Here is a 21,322-nt window from a genome sequence, read left to right on the forward strand (position 1 = left end):
TTGCCCATCAAACATACCCAACCAGCTTTGGAAGGGGTTACAGAAAGTAAGTGTGCGAAGGAGAGGCATGTTTGAGCACGCATGAATTATATTTTGTGGCCTGGCTAGAGACGTCAGTTTCCCTCAAAGAGCCATTGCATCCATCTTAGAATACTACTCAGAAGAGCATATGATATGATATGGCATTTATAACGTGCCTATACACTAGTGTTTCAAAGCGACGTGGCATGGGAGGGGGAACAGAGGGAAGACAAACAGCGATCCTACTAGGCCAAGTGTCATTCAGATTGCGCAAGTGCATGGGATGGGGAAGGATAAGTGGGGGAGAGGATAGTGCAGTGCATGGGATATAAATAAATAACAGTAATAAGGCCAGCAAGTGCAAGGGTAAAGGCAGACAACAGGTGTCAAGTGCTGGTAGTGGGACTGTAGGGATACAGAAACAGTCCCCCAAGTGCAGGGGTGGCCAGGAAGGCAGTGCAGGAGTGCGACTGTGGGGGAGGGGACCTGGGCCCGAGATCAGAGGGTGGTCAGGTAACCAGTGCAGTTTCGGCGTCAGCCAGGTGGTCAGCCAGGGAGAGATGGAGAGAAAGCAGAAGCAAAGAGAAAGGTTTTGAGGTGCTTCCGGAACCGAAGATGATTCTCCTCAAGTTTCAGGGAGGCTGTTCCAGAGGGAGGCCCCAGCCGAGGAAAGGGATCTACCACCAACTCGTTGCTTGGAGAAGCGACTGACCCTGAGGGAGTTTGAGGTAGATGAGCGAAGAGCTCGAGAAGGAAGGTATTTAGGTTTAAGCTCAATTGCATCACCCAAAGTGTCAGTGTCTCCCTCGCTCTCAAAGAGCACTTTATATACAATCAAATACAAACTACCACAAAAAAAAACATCAATTCGACTGCCAAAAATGCACTAGTCTATTCACCACAACAGCAGCGCAATTGGCTACAACAAGACTTGTTCTGGGATGATTCTTGCCCAAATATGCAGGCATGTCTCAGGGCGAGCATTCAGCATATTGTTCTCCCGAGCACAATAAACATCAAAAGTAGATCAGTCAATATTTTCGAAGTATACCAGACATCTTTTCTACAGCAACGCCAATATACATTAAATACACAATCCAACAAAATCTTGTATATAGGTTCTCAGTTACCCTTGAGGCTTACCGTAATCCTTTGCCTCCTTTCTCCTTATCAGCATTGGTATTTGATTGGAGGAGCAGATGACGGTTGCCAGTGGTAAAGCAGTATATGGGACGCCACACACCGAGTTGTACTTGATCCCAGCATCTTTAGCAGTTTGGTACAAAAGTTCTGCGACCTTGACAACAAAAACATGCAAATGAAAAAAAAAACAGCTGTCAGTCAGTCCCAAAAAGGTAAGAAAACTAAACATATAAACACTTTGCACAAGGAAAAGCAAAGCACACCGGAGTGTGCAATAAACAGCACAGAAGAGCAAAGTCCTCTAACTAATCAGATACAATACTAGCTTAACTTATTACACACCTACTGAGCGCATTCAGTGGTGTCAGCACCAACAATGCCAAGGTATTTGTATATTTATCATGCGCCAATGCCGGAGGGACCGGGCAGGAGGCCCTGTATCTTGATGCAGCTGTTAAAATACAGAAGCCAGACTAAACATCATGAATCAAACACAAGAGAAAGAATTTAGGTTTTTTTCCTAAAAGTGATAGCAAGTCAGCGTTGCGGACCTCCATGGGACGCGTGCTCCACCCTATGGGACCAGTTACTGCAAAACGTCTATCGCCCCTGGACCAGCAGCATGTGTGGAGGATTAACAGGAGGTTACTGTGCATTGACCTCAGACATCTTACTGGTAGATAATCAATTAAGCAACGCACTAAATGAAGACTGAGCCTGGCCCAGCTTGCACTTAAGACCCAGCAGAGAATTTTAAACTATCCGCTGCTGGACCGGGAAGCCAATGAAGTTCTCGCCGAAAAGATGTAATGGGCGTAACTTTAGGAAGTTGAAAAAGGAGACTCAATGTTGCATTTTGAATTTGTTGGAGGCCGGAGATTTGATAGTTCGAGAGACCAGCGTATAAAGCGTTACCATAATTAATGTTGAAGTTGATTAGGGTACCGGTAACCAGTGGCCAATAGTCTTTGGGAATGAAAGGCAGAGCTCTTTTCAATAGCCAAAGGTGATAGAAGGCAGCTCTAGAGACTTTGCTGCCCGGTGAAGAAAAAGATAAGTCCCGATTCCATATAATCCTCAAATGTCTCACTGTTGATGCATACGAAGTAGGGAGCCCAAAGAGGGGAGGGGGAGGGATACAGTGAGTTATCTAGCTCGGACCCAGCAAGAAGACCTCCATTTTGCTCGGGTTAAGCTGTAAACCATTGAGAGTCAGCCACTCATGAACCTTGGCTAACCCTTCAACCAAGGGCGGAAATGTGTCCAAAGGGCCAGAAACCGTGACAAAGATCTGTGTATCATCTGCATAAGAGTGATACTTTAACTGAAAGCTGTGTCAAATCTTCAAAAGGTGGTGGTAAATAAGCAATAATATAATAAAAAGGGCAGTGGAGAACACCACGCTAAAAGCAACAAACAAAACAAAAGCAAAAAAAAAAGTCAAATGGGCACAACGAAATGTTCCATTTTCTGATTATTGGGGAAGAAACCACATAGAACTAAAAACCGCTGTATTTATCACAGGGCTAGCTATGTCTTGGCTTTGCTCTAGCAAATTAAGAATATGGGTGCTCAGATTATAGAGAAGTCACATACACTGCAAAATAAACAGGTAGGTGGTAGAGGGTTAAAGCAGCCAACGCCGTTTTGCTTGAAGTGTAGCAATGGAGAAGATCACATGCAGTGGACTACCTATACATCACAGATCAGGTATCTTAATTTGCACTCTACTACGGGTAGTGGCTAGTTATACTTCACTCTTGGCAAGTAAGAAGTGGTGTGCTGTGTGTGTGTATAATTCAGGTGACAATATTTTTTACGGCTGGTCATTTCTGATAAATTGAAACGTTGTCCCCTGCCCTAGCTGTCACATTGATTCTAGCAAGCATTTCCTTAATCTGGAGGGTTCCCCTAACTGCACTTCAAACAGGCAGGCTTACTTACCTCCTGAAGAATTTGGCCTCAAAGCTGCCAATGTAATTTTAAGACCAGGTCTGACCATATTCACTGGGTCATGTGTCCTGGTTATTGTTTTTGGCGGCTGGACATCCTTTCTGGCTGTCCTAGTCCATCCCCTGGGGCTCCACAGAGGATGGGCTTGAATCCCAGTGCTGGGACAGTTTCTGGGCCGTTTTACTCGTCTTCCCAGATTACCATCTGGGTCAGTACCTTGGGATAGGAAGTCTGAAGGGCCGTGGGACAACACTACCCCATCTAGGCTGTTCATCTGGGTGTCTTGGGTTGATGCAAAGCTTTTGCCCATATTTTCTCTTCGGCCATTGGAATCTGCTTGGTCGGGTTCCTCCATCTCCCTGGAGTCTATCAACCCACCCCCAAAACCCTGCTTTGTGGGTCCCACTCATGTGAACGCCGATTAGTCTTTTTGGTTGTGCGAGTCATCGTTGGTCTGCGGTTCAATTTACTGGGCAACCAGATCCTGCAAGAGAAGATCTTGTATTCACCAACTTGCTTTGCAGTTACTGAGCCAACTTTTCAAGATCCACCATTGTACTTACCTCCGGAACCCGAGTTATTCAAGATACTTACTCTTGGGTGTTATTTTGCCATTTACTTGCATTGGCCTATATCCTGATGCCCCTTCATTTGCTAAGGAGCAGCAGGGTCTCGAAACTGGAACTCTTCTTGAGGATCATTACTGGGGTAGGATGCAGTCTTATTTACACCTGTGGTTGTGAACAGAGACGTATCTAAATGTTCTCCCTAACCATGACTGTGCCTGCAGACTTTGCCCAATAGATTCCTACAGGAAGCATTTTGAACTTTCCTGTAATGCTTTAATCAGGACTTTGAAGGTTCTTCCATGCCCTAGGACAGGGTTCCTGGGTCCCCTTGCGTCCAGGGAGTTTTGAGCCAAAAACTAGAATTTTACCACGTACCACTCCTGTCTACTGAAACGTCTTACTACCATGTTACACGTGTGGTTACTTTTGTATTTTTATATAGCTAGAGTGAATTGTGACCTTGTAGGTTTGGTACTATTGGTCCAACTGTATCCTGACTTTTGGTGGCCTTGGGCCACAAGGTAGTAGCATGTTTAGGTGCGTTATGGTGTGCATTTGATCAATTAATGTTAGGGCATATTAGACAGTGATCAGGACTGCATGCACAAAGGTTGCATTGTTTAGCGTTACTTTTCTTCCCATCCCTTAGCCTTGTTCTGAGTCTAAAACCAGGTTGAGGACAACGCATTGGAAGTTTAGGAGTGTGCTAGGCCTTAACAGACCACTACCGTTTGTATATCGACATGTGTTTTTTTGAACCCAAAGTACTCATTTTACCTACAGGTCTTGCAAATTCTTAAAACACCCACTAGACCTGCAGGGCGAGTTCCTTGGTTTACATACTCGACCTAAGAGAAATGCACTTTTTCCAAGGTGACAAAATATTTACCAATACTTTTTGTGAAATGGGTCATGTTGCCATAAACACATTTCATATTTGGTGCAATACTGTCAAGCATGCAAAGTGAAACGTGTATTTGCCATTTACTGCAAACAAAGTGTGTTTGCAGTAAATGAAAAATAAGATTCTAACATCCCCATACTCGCCAGAAAGGTCAAGTATCATGCAAATGGTACTCGCCCTTCATAAAAACTACTTGCCAAGGCTAGTAGATTTTACGAGCCCCGACCTAATAAGAATGCTATGTGATTTAGTGCAGTGTATTCTTTGGGGATAACTGTGTGGATTAACTCCACTTCACAACTAGCCTTCCTCCCTCCTTTGAGGGAAGGCTGACTGCTCCATGGGGTATGGTCTATATTTTGGTTGGAAACCTTGTCTTGACTTTAGGGCGCATGGCTTCACATCCCTTACCAGAGGGCTGTGGAAAGAATTCACTAACATGGAAATTAAAGACACCCTCTAACAACTCTACTGATGATTTAGGTACTGTAAAAGCATAGATTGCACTCACCTAGATGGTGTCCATGATCAGTCAAACAATAGCAGCAAAGCTTTTACCCTTGTACAGCAGATGTGGCCAGTGATTAAAAAAAAAAAAAAACTTCACTATAATAAATAAAAAGTACAAAAAATATCGATTTCGGCAGACAAAGGGTTAAAAAAAATTCAATTATGTCTAAATGTCGAATTGCGGGATATAAAGTCAAACTGCATGTTGGAATTTTTGAGGGTGCAAGAAGGGGATATGTTAGTTAAAAAAAATGCAAAAGGCAATGGCTGGGTGGGGGGGCTTAAGAGGTAGAAGAGGCAAAGTGGTTTGGTGGTATCCTCCGTAAAGAGGTACTCATAGTCTAGTGTAGGTAGAACGTAAGTTCAGTAAGGAAAATACAGCCATAAAACGTAGGCAAATGTATTCCAATTCGCAAAAGAACCACTAAATGGCACTCAAGACCAGAAACTGATATTGAAGGTAAAAGAGCTCTCGTTATTTTATTGAAAGATTTAAATTCAGTTAATTATGGATATCAGTGTTTTCCCACTGTTAAAAATCACATACAACCCACAGCCGCCACTGTACATGTCGATCATTGCAGACAGGGGGAAAAGGAAAACACTGCAATTTGCATGTCCACAATGACAAATTGTACCAGCACACAACATTAATATTACGTTAGATTATTGAGGTTTTACACCAGATCAATTCCCACAGTGCCATTACTTGAATAACCTTGGAGCAGGCATACTTCCACTGTCGTTTTCCACTCCGCTCTGACATATTTTGGGCATATGCCGGAAGACCTGAAGGTTAATGCACAGACCTGTGCCTATAAATGAGTAGCAACAACATACCAGGTATATAGGGTTGTTTGTATACGACTAAATGCTATCTTGTGGACACTTCCGAGCCCATGCTTGAAAACAAAGTAGAAAGAGGTCAAGGGGAGCAGAAGAAAAACCAAGTAACTTATACAGTGAGGAACAAGGGAACTTTGAGCCCCAAAACTGTACTTCCCCTGGTCAGGTTCAAGGTGGTGATGTAATAATAGTAGATTCCAGAGAGCATAGCCATAATGAAGTAAAGTAGAGATCCACTCCTGTAACTAGCACATTCTGGGTAGTGCAAGACCAGCTAATGATGGGGAGCCAGAGCAGTAGTACCTTAGTCAACAGGTGGCTCTCACGAGAGAAAGAAAAGAAATACTGTGCTGTACTGCAGTGGGCTAGAAATGTCAAAAGCAATAATAGCAGAACATTTTCTAATTTATAGGACAATTTAGTGATCCTGATCTCAGCAAGGGAATTAATCAGTGAAAATGTCGAATAAAAAAAAAGAAGATCAATAATGTTGACAACTTTGGAGGGGGCGTGGTTAGGATGCAAGTCGAGTAGACGTGCACCCATCAGAGCTCCGGCAAACGCAGCAGATATCCTGCTCCAAATCCTGATTCCGTGCACAATAACGGACATAAGTACAGCTGCCCAAGGGTGGGAGAATGGACGACCACCACGAACGAGGGAAAAACGAGAGGAAGTGCTCTGGCACCTACTGTTGTAAGAGAACAGTGCGCCGCCCTGGCGTGAACCGCTTCCCCAAGATAGCCGACACTACCTGCTGGATCGTCCGCCTGACTGTGGAGAGGGCGCCCCATGCACCCGTGTTACTGGATTGACCCAGCCAAGGGCACCCGTGTCTGCCGTGATTCAAACGACAGGGCTGGCTCTGCAGGTCGACGAAACGGGGTACCTGCCCAGGCCCCTACTTGTGAGGAGACGCGGGGAAGGAGTGAGTGAACGCCAAGAACACAGTCCCAAGGGCGCCAGAAAAGGAGCACCGCGGTTACATAGGCTGTGATCCTGCGCTTCCCACACCTGGGAGGAGAGGCAAGAACAGCGACCGGCTCCAAACGCCCCGACGGCACATGTAACGCATCGAAGAGCGGAGGAGTCCCTCTGGATCCGCACGTCTATCAGGCGGCAACAGACCTGCTATGTCGACAGAGAGCAGGTACAGGCGCACCACAATACGCCACCAAGATAAAGTGTTTGGCCCAGTAGCGCTGGGGCAGAGCCCGCAGGGAGCCGCTGATGCTGTGAGAGCGACCAGTGGCGAGAGCTGGCAACACACGCTGCGCTGCCACAAGCAAGAGGGACCTCAACACACCCTGCGAAATGGGACACACTGCAGAGGTACCGTCGTGCCCTGGATACTCCGACGGTGTCAGTGCGTGCTGGGTTACTGTGGGCTTCCTTGTGGGCGCTGGGGGACGACGCTAATGTAGCTTAATGACCGCCCAGGTAGAGAACGGCGGCACGAGAGCTTAAGGGGCAGACCCTAACACTTCAATAACACACTTGGGGAGCGAAACGAAACACTGGAGTGTCACTGGCCACACATTGCTTGCCTGGGAGCCCCAAGACAAGGTGCGAGTAGCAGAGAGCATCAGTAGACAGCGCAGCCGGCGACCCGGTCAAATGTCTTAAAAGACATCTATTAATTGCTGTGCCCTACTGACGAAACGTGTGTGCTGGAAATACCCTAGCATCTCCTGGGTAAGAACACATGACAGTGTGATAAACATCCCAACACTGGACACATTGGGGTCACTGTCTAATGGACATGGGAATGAGGCAGCATGGATTCTACGATAAGGTAGCCACTGTGCCTCTGGTTGACCTGCGGAAGTAACACACCCCCCCCCTAGGGCCCTCGAAGGCTGCCAATCAGATCTCGGATATTACCCCTGGGTGTATAGACAGTCGCCATCAGCTTCCGTGTGCCGCATGGGAGCTTGGGGAACCCTTAAAGTACTGATACTACTCAGCACGGATAACTTCCAGCAAAGGCGCAAGAGGCATTGGCTACACACTGAAGGCACCAGAATAGCATAGCACATACGCCGCAATCACTAACACCCCGGAGATAGTGAATCGGGCAGTTCGGCCTCCAACCGAGCAAAATGGGCAAAGACAAACAGCGGAAAACGTCGTCACAAAGCAGCATGGATCAATACGCGATTGCTAATACTCGGGACCGAAGAGCCACATACCACGACCGTCCTCTTCCAGTAGCGAGGAAGCCCTCTCATTACGGGATGAGATATGCTATAGCCAGTTCCCGTTCTTCTATGGAAATGACGATGGACAGCATTGCGGCAGACGTCTCCTTCCTTCGCCTGATCTACAGAAACTCACCTCCCGCATGGGAGAGGCGGAGCAACGCATCTCAGGAGTAGAAAACAACATCAGAGGCATCAACCAGAAGCTATCTCAAGCCTTGAATCGCCTGAAAACTCTAGAGACCTGAGTGGACGAAGGGGAGGGCAGATCGTGCCGTAACAATGTGCGCATTCACGGACTTCCGGAGGGGGAGGAAGGGCCCAGCATGGAACTGTTCCTGGAACAATGGCTAGTGGACATTTTTGCACCTCACTCCGTCTCCAAATTCTTTTCAGTGGAAGGAGCGCACAGGATGCCCTCCAGTAGACCAACACCAGGTGCACCACCAAGGACAGTAATCACCAAACTGCTTAATTATCGTGACAGGGATGCACTCTTGCAGACGGCTCACACGAAAGGTACGATTACCCATAATGGGTTCCGAATAGCGTTTTTCCCCGATTACACCCGTGAGGTGCAGCAAGCAAGGCAATCCTTCGAACCACTCGAAAGACAGTTAGCCTTCATGAACGTGAAATGTGGACTGTTTCCAGCGCAGCTCAAAATCTACCACAAAGGGACCACAGTGCATTTCAGCGACCCACAGGAAGCCTGGAAATGGGCAGAGACACATATCGAGGGTGACTGGACTGCGCAACCGACACAGCAAGGAGGAAGGCCCAGGCCGGACCGTGCGCCCCCTGGAAGACACCCAGAGGCTCAGGAGCAGGCAATCCCGGAACTAGCAGCAAAACGAGATGAGCACTGCTGTGGGGTAAAACGGACGACCGTAGTGCGAAGACACACCGAATCCCAGATCAACTCCCTTGACACACAAAGCCAACTATTCACGGAAGTTTCAGAAAGGCGGTGTGGGCTGTGGAGCCCGGGGGTAGGAAAGCTCCCCCTCCCCCTTCTGTCTGGAAGGGCCTTCCTACAGGCAACGAGTTTGGGGTATTGTTTGAAGTCAGGAACAGGTTATAGTTATTTCTTGACTAATGTTCGGGCGACAGATACTTCAGGTTGGTGCAGAGTATGCGGTGGGGGAAGCGAGGGAGGGAATGTTTGTTCTGTCTTTTGGTTACAGAGGTTATGTGTAGGTTGGCACGGGGTAGGGGACTTGTTTGGTAGGTCACGGATTCATGTATTGTCTCACAAGCATCCTTTTAATACAGCAAAGCACTGTGATTAAATGAACACCCACGCATCATGGCAAACCACACCCTCGCATTCACTCCTCATAGTCTAAGCTCAACTGACGGCAAGGACCGTACTCTACTCACCAGGAGCGTCAACGGGCTGGGTAACGCGCTCAAGAGACGTTTAGTCACACAAATCCTAAATAAGCATTCACCATAGTATTTCTCACTGAAACCCATTTAGCAGGCACAACCTGCAACCTGTTTAAAACGCACTAAATACTGCGCTGTAATACATGCTGGTTTTACCATGGGCTCCAGGGGTGTACTCATATTGGTGCACAAAAGACTTCCCTTTGCCCTCTCGAAAGTGATACAAGATACAGGAGCCAGGTTCACATATGTCACAGGGACGCTATTGGACCAAACAATCACCCTATTGGCGGTATATTCGCCCCATGCACCGTTAACGACACTAGTAAAAGACATTCCCCCAATGATTGCCAACGATACATAAGACATGTTAGTCCTGGGGGGCGATTTTAATGAACGTGGAACTGGAATGCACGCATTTAAGGGTGAGGATCCCTAGAACCCAAACCAAACCCGCCACCTTTACCGATGCTTTAGGGCTGAGGGACGTATGGCGAGATCTGCACCCTGCTATAAGACAATATTCATTCCACTCTGGGGCGCGCGCCTTGATGTCAAGACTAGACTATTTATTTCTTCCAGCGACGGCCCTTCACAAGGCGATCGCGGCAAAACTCCTTCCGAGGGGTATATCAGACCACTCCCCCTATTACTGGGGTTGGCGACAGAGACCACTCCCTCCCAGGTCATGGCGCCTCAACAGTTATCTGGGATTCCCAAAACTAATAGAACATACACAATCTGCCCCCAAGTCATACTTTGAGCTAAACGTGGGATCAGTGGAAAGTCCTGGGGTGCTATGGGAAGCGTATAAGCCGGTGCTCCGAGGAGAAATTCTCTCCTGGACTGCAGCGGAAAAAAAGAAATAAGCAGTCAATGGTGGAAGCAGAAAGGGAAGTCACACAAGCGGAGGAAACCCACCTAGCCCTTGACCGACCTGAAACACACAGAGAGCTTGTGGTTGCGCAAAAAAACGCCTGCAGAGCACTAGACAACGCCAACCAAGCTCAGAGTAATGAAAGCTAGAATATATGAAACTGGTGATAAGGCGGGGAAAATGCTGGCATTGCTGGAATGCAGAGATGAAGGACACAGACAGGTCAAAATGATTAGACCGACTGGCGCAGACCCGCTCTGGTCAGACAGAGATATGGCTTTGCGGCTTACTATTCAAAGCTATACGAGCCACCCAAGGCCCCCATTGATACCTCCATTTTAGACAGGATCACCCTCTCATCCCTGAGCACCGAACAAAAAGAAAACCTTTTAGATAATGAAATCACGGAAGAGAAACTGATCGTGGCAATGACGCAGCTTCAATCTGGCAAAACCCTGGGCCCTAATGGCTTTCAGGTTGAGACTTGGAAGGAAATAGGTCTGAGTGAACTAGCTCCACACTTACTAAATATATATCGACATGCCAAGGAGCAAGGTCACCTACCAGCAGACCTTAGGAAAGCTACTATAATTGTGATCCCAAAAGCCCATAAACCTCCAGAACTATGCTGTGCGTAAAGACCGATTCTCACTTATAAATAGTGAAACGAAGCTCTTAGCAAAGATATTAGCAAATCTTTACATGCATGGTTTGACAGGGTTCGTGTATGATCAATCCTCTATACAGGACAACGCGTTTTGGCTTTATTGCCTCATTTCTGAGAATGTACAACTTTTATTGGTTTTATATGGTATATTGTGATTGATATATGATATGTGTCCAAGAGCTGCTGCAGACGCACCAGTAAGTCGAGTTGCACTCTCTGAAGAATGAGTTTCACCAGTGAAACAGAGTCCATGTACTTGGCAAAATATATTTATTGGTGCTCTTCAAATCATATTAAAACATTAAAAGTCCAAAGTATGGCGTTTCAAAAGATTAAAACCGAAAATTCAGCTGGTGTGTATATATATATATATATAAATATATATATATATATATATAGTGATTGGTGGCAAATTGAAGTCTAGTGTATGAAATGATTTGTGTATCCTGTGATGCTGATATGAATTACACATTTCCGAATTCTTGTGTAACTATTTCATTATTTTCTGCTTTTTATTATGTTACATTGATTGCATTTTACTTTTATGTGTCAAGTTCTTTGGACCTAAACACATTAATAAAAAAGATAAGAGGGCAGAAGACTGAAAGATGAGACAATATGGAAAGAAACAAAGTCGGCACAGTAAGGGACAAGACAGGCAGAATGGGAGAGAAACTAAAAGAAAGAACAGATGGGAAAAAGAGAGACGACTGGTTCCGGAGGAGAAACAGCCAGAGGGAGAAAAGGAGAAGACACAAATCAAGAACCATAAAGAGCTGACAGAATGAGAAGTTTAGAGAGCCAAGAGACCAAATGGGTGCAGGCTAGATAAATAAGAGACAGAAATGGAGGAAGAGACAATGTGAGGGGTCAATAGGGGGCATAATGGAGAGTGGGAAGTCTGTACGAATCGAGAGTGGGAAGTCTGTACGGAGAGTGATAAGAGACTGAATTTAAGGGGATGAGAAGGAAAAATATATTGCAAGTTGGAAGGTAAGAGAAAAAGAGAATGGTAGTCAAGCCCAGAGGAAGATGTGAGGCAGAACATGCGAAGTAAAGAAGGAAGAGAGAAACACAGCAGATAGTTAAAATTGGGATAGACTGTGGGGAAGAAGTGTGATACAGAAGGGATTAACAGACAAGCATCTGATTCAACCCACCCACCACATAACCAAACTTCTCAATTCTCTCATTTGTAGACTCGAGAGGTGAGTGCAAGCAGTTACTTGGCATAATCCCTGCTAAGAGCTGCGTCTGTGACCATGGGTAGGTGGTCTCTTAAAAGCCTTGTTTGCCCCTCATACAGGGAACTCAATGGCCAGACTTCAAAACGTTTACCTCAAGGGGGGCTTGGCATAATAAAGTTTGAACTCTGCTCCAAGTCTGGTCCACTGACGCAAACCGACCTACCCACCAAAATCTAACCTGCCAAATCTCCACCCCCATACCCCAGTCTTCTTACCTCTTGTTCCACAGGAGCCCGGATCTCTCCCTACCTCTACGCAGCATATGCAGTCATAGAAAGTGGTCCATGCTTTGGTGCACAAACGCGCTTGTGAGCGTCATTCCGGTTCCCCACATTCTGCAAGGATCGATTCAGTGCCTCCATCCTCACAGTATATGGGTATATCTGGCCACATGGTTAACTGGGATGGTTACAGCAAAAAAAACAAAATCGTATTCATGCCTTGCAAATTCTTATAAGTCCCACTTGACCTGAAGGGCGAGTTCCTTAGTTTACATACCCTACACCTTGGAGAAATGCACCTGCACCATGGTGAGGGGTGACAAAATATTTAACAGTACTTTGAGTAAAATGGTGAATGTCACTATAAGCACACTTCATATTTGGAGCAATGCTGCCAGCCTAGCACAGTGAAACTTATTTGCCATTTGTGCAAATGGCCCTCACCCTTCATAAAATCTCGCCAATGCAAGTGAGCTAGTAGATTTTGCGAGTCCTGTTATTTCTACTGCTCTAGGAATACAAATAGTTCAGCAGTATGTCACTGGTGCACACATTCAATTATGGGGCTTGGACAGTGCTTACACCAGGGGGCTTCACTGCTGCTTCTTATATGAAGACAATAACGTCTACATATAAGAACCAATAGCAATCCCCAGACATTTTCAAAAGCAGCATTGGGGTTCTGTCTAACCAGATCATTGGCTTAGTGGCAACATTGCCTTTAGTGGATGTCATGGATTAAGTAGTGGTCAACATGTAGCAGTTCTGCTAGTACCTCCTAGAGCACTTCTGTTAGGAAACCGGGTGGAATATGGGTTAAAATAACATATCTGGCTCTTATTTGGCACAAAACAGAATACGCAACGTGAATGAGGATGCCTCAGGCACGGCCACTTATTTGGCAAAGTTGAGTTTGTCTTCTCTAAAGAAGGGTGCATTGTAGACTGGTTAAGGATGCATGGCACGGTTTATAAACGAGGAAGCAGACTGTTATATAGCCTTGGGTGAACCTATATTGGAAAAGCTCGTCCTCATTTTACGTTGGTAGAAATCTCAGCCCAGTAGTTAATGTTTTTACTGGATCCATTTAGTAGCATGTGGGTTTTTGGTCTGCATTAACATGCAGAGGCAGTTGATAATTCCATCTAGGAACGCATTACTTTGGTTAGTTTTAACTTATGTTTCAATGAAAATCGTAGACTGTCCCTTGCATGATTTTATTACCAGTCGATTATAAAAAGGTTGCTGTGGGGTGGGGGATAGATCAGGGGTAACACCACCATGGGGGACAAGAAAATGCTCTGCAACACATGGTTTCAATCCCCAGTGTGAGCTCAGAAGCTGGAGGGGTCTGACGTTTTAGCATATAAATTACCAATAGAAATAGTAACAAAATGAATTCAGTTTTCTCCACCCATAAACTCAAAGGAAAGTTCAGGTTTTTGTGTGGTAATCCAGTTTGGTGGCACCACTAAGCCTGTGTAGGGATAAAAAAAAAAAAGAAAAAAAAAAAAGGGACCCATCAATCACTTTCGGCCTCATTACCTGATTGGCTGTAAATGTGTCTAATTAATGCCAAAATAGACTATCATTACCGCCACTCAGTTCCTTGGGCTTACTACAGGATTAAGAGTGGTGGAAGGGCTGTGTTAATCCCCATTTTTAGAGTGTACTGGGATTTTGTTGGTTCTGCCGCATTAATTAATTACACACATTTTTGCCCTCGAAGTGTAGGATTTTTATCCACCTTGATGACGGTGGTAGACCTTCCACTTCAAGTGGAACTCGGCATAGCACTCAACTCGAGGCTTTTGGCGTGCGTTACCCGCCTTCCAAGCAACTGAATCCCTCATACGCCCATTTACTTCTATGGGCTCTCACCCGCCAAAAAGAAAAATCAGGATTTTTCACCTGCATTGGTGACATAAAAGGTTGGGAGCTGTAACTCGGTGGTGTGGCAAAATCAATAATACTGTTGCATCCAAAAAAGTGGCAGTTAACTGAAATACTGCTGCTTTTTTACTGCACCGCCAACTCGCAATAAGGGTCTTCAACAGCTTGGCCAAACTCCATTTCTCACGATCCTGTATCTTTCCATAGAGTCCAGTCTAGTCTCTGATCCAACACCTCCCAAGTTTCAACGTTTATACACAAAAACACACATACCTGCCCACATGCCCCACTTTAATTATAGCAACGACCAACCCCTGCCCATTCTCCACCACGGCCACCTCAAACCCGTCTAGTTTAACAACCCCAAATACATTTTCCAGTTTCCGTATCATTCGGTCTCTCTCCCAGGCTTGTTAAATCGTTCATACATTTACGACTCTAGTAAGTCCCGAATGATGTTTACCAGTTGCTTTATATAGTTGTGTTTGACAAAGACATGGCTGGCTTGTTCTTTGCCTTACAGGCTTAATGCCGATTTAATAGGATATCACAGTATGCACCAGCGCTATACACAGATTATCCTACAAGCACATGTTATATAGATGCATATTTTACAACATTTTAAAATAAATTAAAAACAAAAAGTATCTCTGCAACCCATAGCTTCCTCCGCCCTGTTATTTAAAAAGTCGGTCTTCCCGTCGCCTGATGCCGCACTCGGGTTTTGGAGATGGAACGGTTCGTAAACGCATGCATCCGGCTGCAAGCCCATTCCAGACCCTATCCGTTACGTGTGAGCCCAATGACCTTCCCCGCACCTGGTTCATGAGTTCCGGGTGAGATACTATGCCCCGAAGATCAAAATACGCAGGCGTGAGGAGTCCGCTTTTCAGCTGGAAGCTGCCGAACTTGACAGCCTCGATCTCAAAGAGCCGCAGAGCCAGCGCCTCCATGTTTGCACGCACCCCGGGTCCTGCAGCGAGAAGGATGCAGGCTTGAAGCGACACGCGCGAGAGGAGGAGGCTGCGTGAGCAGACCAATCACAGCAGCGCGCCTCCAGCCAGTCGCAGCCCCGTGACGTCACAGTCGCGGGGGATTTAAACATCTGGCGAGCAGCTCGTGAGATTAAAACTTTTCTTTCTAAGGGCTGCTCACAGAATTCTAAATATCTTTATTCACTAGACGTCCATGGCTCTATTGGGAGTGGGGGGTCTTAAGGTGGCCGTGGCCTGTGGGGCAGATTCCCCGGTCTCTCCGTCGCCGTGCTCCTTGCGGCTGAGAAACGTTACTGGGTTACAGCAGGAGTCTGTGGGCAACTGGCGGGCACGTGGCCGCAGACGCCCCCTCTGGCGGCGTGCTTTGGTCACAACATTGTGCCTGACTTAAAAGTGTCCGTCTCAAAAGACAAAACCTCAAATATGCTTTGCACTCTACAACATTCGAATAAAGAAGGAGCGGTCTAATGTCTGTCAAATAACTGTATTTTGTGTTGCTACCAATTGTAGAACTATTGGAAATTTAGAAATGCAGGCATTGACTATCCAGAGTGCCTGCGCACTATTGAGAAGTGATTTTAATATCCCATTAACAGTATTGGCCTCCGAATGAGACGTGTTAGTACTATATCAAGCGCAGATACTCGGGACCAGCAACTACCTGTGGAGAATTCTGCCTGGTAGACAGCAGTGATCATGGATTACATCTGGGGGGGATAGCTCAGGGGCAACGTGCTCGCCTTGGAAGCAAGACAGCACGGAGCACCACAGGTCCGCGCTAAGAAGTCTCTAGGTATTAAGCGCATTATAAATAACCTATCATATAATAAGTGATTTAGGTTAAGATATATCACACCTGGTATGGGAATATATATCAATTTTGTATTTATTTTATTTGTAGTGCGCGCCTTGCCCGTGGGCATCCGGGCGCATGTTTAAGAAGGCAGTTACACGTTTACGAAGCAGTTACAAATTACAATTCAAAAGGTGAAAAATTAAAATTTACACATATTTACATAAAGTTAGGAAATTGAAAAGCGAGGGAAGGAACATATAGCAATATGAGTGCTACTGTATTAACTCCTTTTGGCGAAGGGGGGAGGTACTATGTCAATTTTCTTGTATACTAGCTGGTTAGGTCATGTTAGATTGTTTTGTGGTTTCATTACAATGTTCTACTTTAAATGTCTACTTTTCAAGCGCCTTTGAAGCAGCCATAAAACAGCAGGTAGCAACCCCCTAAACATGCAAAGAAGAAGAAAAAAGCAGTAGGTAGACCTGAAAATCTAACCTGGTGACTAGAAAATACACCCAACATTCATTTGCCCAATGCCGTCTATTAACAGAACACAGTAACTTCAGCCCAGGGTGTGAAGGCTAGTCAGGCTGGATTATGTAAATTAACTCTCATAAGCGCTCAGCCTGAGAGGAGTCCTTCACGCACCAATATAAATATTACCTTAAAGCCCCTAGCAGGACTCGGGTACCTCTTGGGAGGCCTGTTGGGGTGTTTATTTATATTTATTATATATACTCATGTACTAAGATAGCCATAGAATAGAAAGTTATGTATGTTCTGAACTCGTGGGATTCCACTCACATGTTTTTCCATACACGTGTGCTGAATTGTTTTATGATGTCACACTATTCTACATTGGATTGTTTGCCTTTACGAGTGATTATAAACTGGTCAGTTGGGGTCTGCCTTTGAGGGCAGCGCCTGCTGTCGTGTGTTTCTCCACTTAATAAACACTCAAACGTGTGTTCCTTGTTTGAGTCCAATTACTTAACATTGGCGACGAGGACTCTTTTCACGGACTCACCTTGGAGCCTCATTGGGACTATCTGTGGTCCATCAAGCCCTCCGTGCCCTGTATCGGCCGAGTTCTGCCCCTTCCTGCGATCTGGGTGTGGAGGGGCGCAGGATCTTTGATGGCTTAACTAGAAACCAAGTGCCAGATGCTGGTGATGCGGATGAATACGCCTTGGCTCTCAAACAACTGCAGGACCATTTTGAACCACGGAAAAACATCCGTTTTGAAAGGCACAAGTTTTTCCAACGAATACAAGAGCAATCTGAGTCTGGAATCTTACGTTGCCTGTTTGAGTTCTCTGAGTTATTCCTGTGAGTGTAAGGCGGTTCGCGAAGCTACCACCTCCCAAATGATTTTGTTTTTTGAGGAAGTATTTTATAGAGAGGGTTTCCCTACGGAACTGATTTCGGATAATGGTGTTCTGTTCTGATAAGATGGTAGATTTTTTCAAGAAGTTTGGTATAAAACATTCTGGGACGGCTCTCTACCAACCCAGGGCAAATGGTCTGGTAGAGAGGGTGAATAGGTTCGTAAAAGGGGGTCTACAGCTGGCGATGGCAGCGGGTTTGAACTGGCGGAAGTTATTGAGAGAGATGATTTGGAATTATTGCACAACTCCACATACAGTTACAAAGGTCTCTCCTTTTATGTCCCTCAAGGGTAGACAACCGGGCATGAAATTTTGTCTGGGTTGGTTAGACTTGGCAAAGAGTGTGAATGTAGATAGAGATAAGATCATGACACTTATCAGAGAAGCCCAGAATGAATACAAGGAGAGGCTTAATTCTGAAAGGAAGTCCAAGGAGATAATCTGGAACGAGGGGGATCTGGTCTATGTCAAGAATCCCAGATTGTCTCCCAAATGCATCGAGAGTAAGTTTATTGGCCCAAGAAAATTGCTGTGGTGAGAGGCAATGCAGTTATCATGGAGGGGAGAAGAGTGTTGGTCCATGTCCAGATTGGTAAAGTGCAACAATAATGGTGAGGCAGAGGACCATGAGACAAGTGAAAATAGCAATGACAATGAGCAGTTGTATGAGTCAGAAGTGAACAAAGGTGTACAGGAAGATAATAAAATGAATGCAAATTCAGAGAGGATAAGAAACAAGCCTCTCTGGTTGAGAGACTACTACCTTGAGTAATTCTGTCAATATTGTAGGGGAGGAGATGTGTTGGGATGTTTATTTATATGTATTATACATTCTCATGTACTAAGATAGACATAGAATAGAAAGTTATGTATGTTCTGAACTCGTGGAATTCCACTCACATGTTTTTCCCTATACGTGTGCTGAATTGTTTTATGTCGTCACACTATTCTACATTGGAGTGTTTTCCTTTATGAGTGATTCTAAACTGGTCAGTTGGGGTCTGCCTGCTGTCGTGCGTTTCTCCACCACTTAATAAACACTCAAACGTGTGTTCCTTGTTTGAGTCCAATTACTTAACAAGGCCAGACTGTGAAAGCCGGGGTTGAAATTCCACCCTCAGGTAATTGTGACCATATATCCTTCCAGCTTTTTTATATATAGTAGTACTTCAAAAAAACCCAAACATGTAAAAATTAACCCTGCACACAAAACCAAGCCGCTTATTCCAAAAATATATTTATTTCAATACAAAAAGTTCTTGTGCAACCAACATTGCCAAATGGCTAAAAAGGGATAGGCATCATTCCCATGCCTCCCTCATTGACAAAACAGGTTGTAAGGACACTCACCCCACCAGGGTGGAAACCGCCATGCGTTCCGCTTGCTTACCAAGCTTCCTCAGGCTTATTTTGAAATCCAGCCAAGATTTCTACCCTTAGCACCAGCTACATGCAGGCTGAGCACTATGTTGGCACATCATTTGTTTTTTTATATATATATACATATATATATATATATCTCCTGGCCATTCGAGGTTTAGGGGAGTAAGCAGAGGGGCTGTGCACAGTTTTCCTGGGCATGATTTTGGGCATGATTTCTACATGCCTTGCCTCAGAAGTCTGGCCATAGACAGGCTCTGGTAATATGACATAAATGAGGAAATCCCCAAAATGTGGTGATCTTTTCAGCGAGCTTTTGCAAAACATGACAAATTTGGATTTCTAACATACAACCCTTCCAAATGTTGTTGGGAACCCAGGGAAGTAAGCGGAAGGGCTTTGCCATCTGTTTTCTTGGGCAAGAAGACTTGCTCTCTAGACTTCCATCTGTCCTCATCCTCCTTGATCTATCCTTTGCTTTGGACACAGTCAACCACACCACCCTGATCAATTGTCTCTGTGACAACCTGAGCATCACAGATCAGGCCCTAGCCTGGTTGACCTCCTTCCTCTCCGATCAACCCTCCCAGGCCCTTTCTCTCTCCACATGTGGTGTTCCCCAGAGTTCTAACCTCTCACCATGGCTCTTCGATCTTTACTTGGCACCTCTAGCCCAACTCATCTCTACCTTCTCTCCTAACTTTCAGTGCTATGCGGATGACACTCCGCTCTCCTTCAGGCTCCTCTCCTCTCATTCCTGAATATCTATCCATGAGTCAAGAATAGTGCACCTCCAACGATCTATGCCTGCGAGGCAAACATCCTTGATGTCATCTTAAACTCCACCATCTCCTTCTCTCACATCACAGACATCTCTAAGAAGTCCCACTACCAGCTGCACCACCTCAGAGGTATTCTTCCTTTTCTCACTTTCCCCCAGAAGCTCACTGTTTCAAGAGCTCTGTTTCTCTGTAGGCTGGACTACTGCATCAGCATCTTTCTAAATTTGCCTGCCTCTAGCCTTTGCAACTAATCCGGAACAGGACTGCGAGACTTGTCCTTGGCCTCAAGCCCAGATATTGTTATCTCTCCAGCCCTGAAATCTCTCCAGTGGCTGCAAGGATCAAGTTCAAGACCCTCTGCATTGTCCACAAGGCGTTCTGGGGCTGAGTACCACACTACATTCAAAGCTCTTTTCCTAAGTATTTTCATTCTCAAGCCCTCCGCTCATCCACCTCCAACTCTCTGAGGGTCAGGCATTTCTCCATCCAGAGAGTGGGGGTAGATCTCTCTCCTCGGCTTCTACATTCCCCTGAAACAGGCTCCCTGCCTTGATCAGGACCACCTAAGGTTCTGCAAGCAACTGAAGACCTTTCTTTTTGCTTCTGCTTTCTCTCTCTCTCACTCCCCTGCTGCTTTCTCTCTCTCACCCCCTGCTAATATACCGGTCTGCTGTGCTAACTGGTTACCTGGCCACCCTCTGAACTTTCACGGGCACCAGGCTCTTTCATGACCAGTAGCCCTTTGCACTGCCTCCGGCCTTACCACGCACATAGGGACTGTATCTGCAACCCTACAGTCCCCTGCCTTCTTGCACTTACTTCAGCCAGCCACCTCAGTGACACTTACTTGAGCTTTGCACATTGCACTCTCACCCCTCCCTCCCCCTGGCACTTATCCTCTAGATCCACCTCGCACAATCTGAATGAAACAAGGTTGTTTGTTTTGTCCTCCCTTTGTCTCCCCTTCCTTGTCTTGTAGCACCTAGAAACACTTGTGTACAGGCACATTATAAATGATTTATATCATAGCTATTAGTTTCAGAATATCTTTGAATAATTAAATCAAGAGATATCAGACAAAAGACAATTTGATCAGAGGTTTTATAAGCACCATGTAGATTATTTTTGCAAAACCTCCTTGACCAACGACTTGAAATAAAATAGAACCGGACCCCAAGTTGTGAGCAAAGCCAATAAAGCCACTAGTCATGATGAGCAGAGGAAGGCACACTTCAATGGACTCTTCCCTGAAGGAAGACTGAATAAACCTGTGTCCCCTTGGAAGAGGACCAAGAGATTGTAGAAGTACTTATTTGTAGCTTTCAAGAGATAAAAGTTGAAGCTGTAGACGGGGATGTCATTTGGAGGGGGGGTGGTAGGGGTTACCAGGGGTCTCCCTTGCTACCCCTGTGTTAAAAAAAAAGTTTTGTTTTTTATAAACAGAAGCTCCTGGGCACTGGAGTAGCGAGGACCCCCTGTCATGGTTTGCCGCGCAACGCACTGCATGTATGGCGGGTGGCTTCGGCATCCCTTTTCA

The 21,322-nt window shown here is 45.6% G+C and overlaps 1 protein-coding gene across 1 annotated transcript in view; it reads right to left on the reverse strand.

Moving 5' to 3' along the window:
• The window catches only part of UMPS (uridine monophosphate synthetase), a 186,851-nt gene extending 171,393 nt beyond the window's left edge, over positions 1–15,458 (reverse strand). The window contains exons 1-2 of the mRNA XM_069616659.1: positions 15,263–15,458; positions 1,165–1,318 (exon numbers count right to left, since the gene is read on the reverse strand). Coding sequence (XP_069472760.1) covers positions 1,165–1,318; positions 15,263–15,397 — 289 coding nt within the window. The 5' untranslated portion in view covers positions 15,398–15,458. The remainder of the gene's footprint in view (positions 1–1,164; positions 1,319–15,262) is intronic.
• Between the last annotated feature and the right edge of the window lie 5,864 nt (positions 15,459–21,322).

This window comes from Ambystoma mexicanum, chromosome 9, assembly GCF_040938575.1.
Source record: "Ambystoma mexicanum isolate Mex_15411 chromosome 9, UKY_AmexF1_1, whole genome shotgun sequence".
Classification (NCBI taxonomy): Eukaryota; Metazoa; Chordata; class Amphibia; order Caudata; family Ambystomatidae; genus Ambystoma; species Ambystoma mexicanum.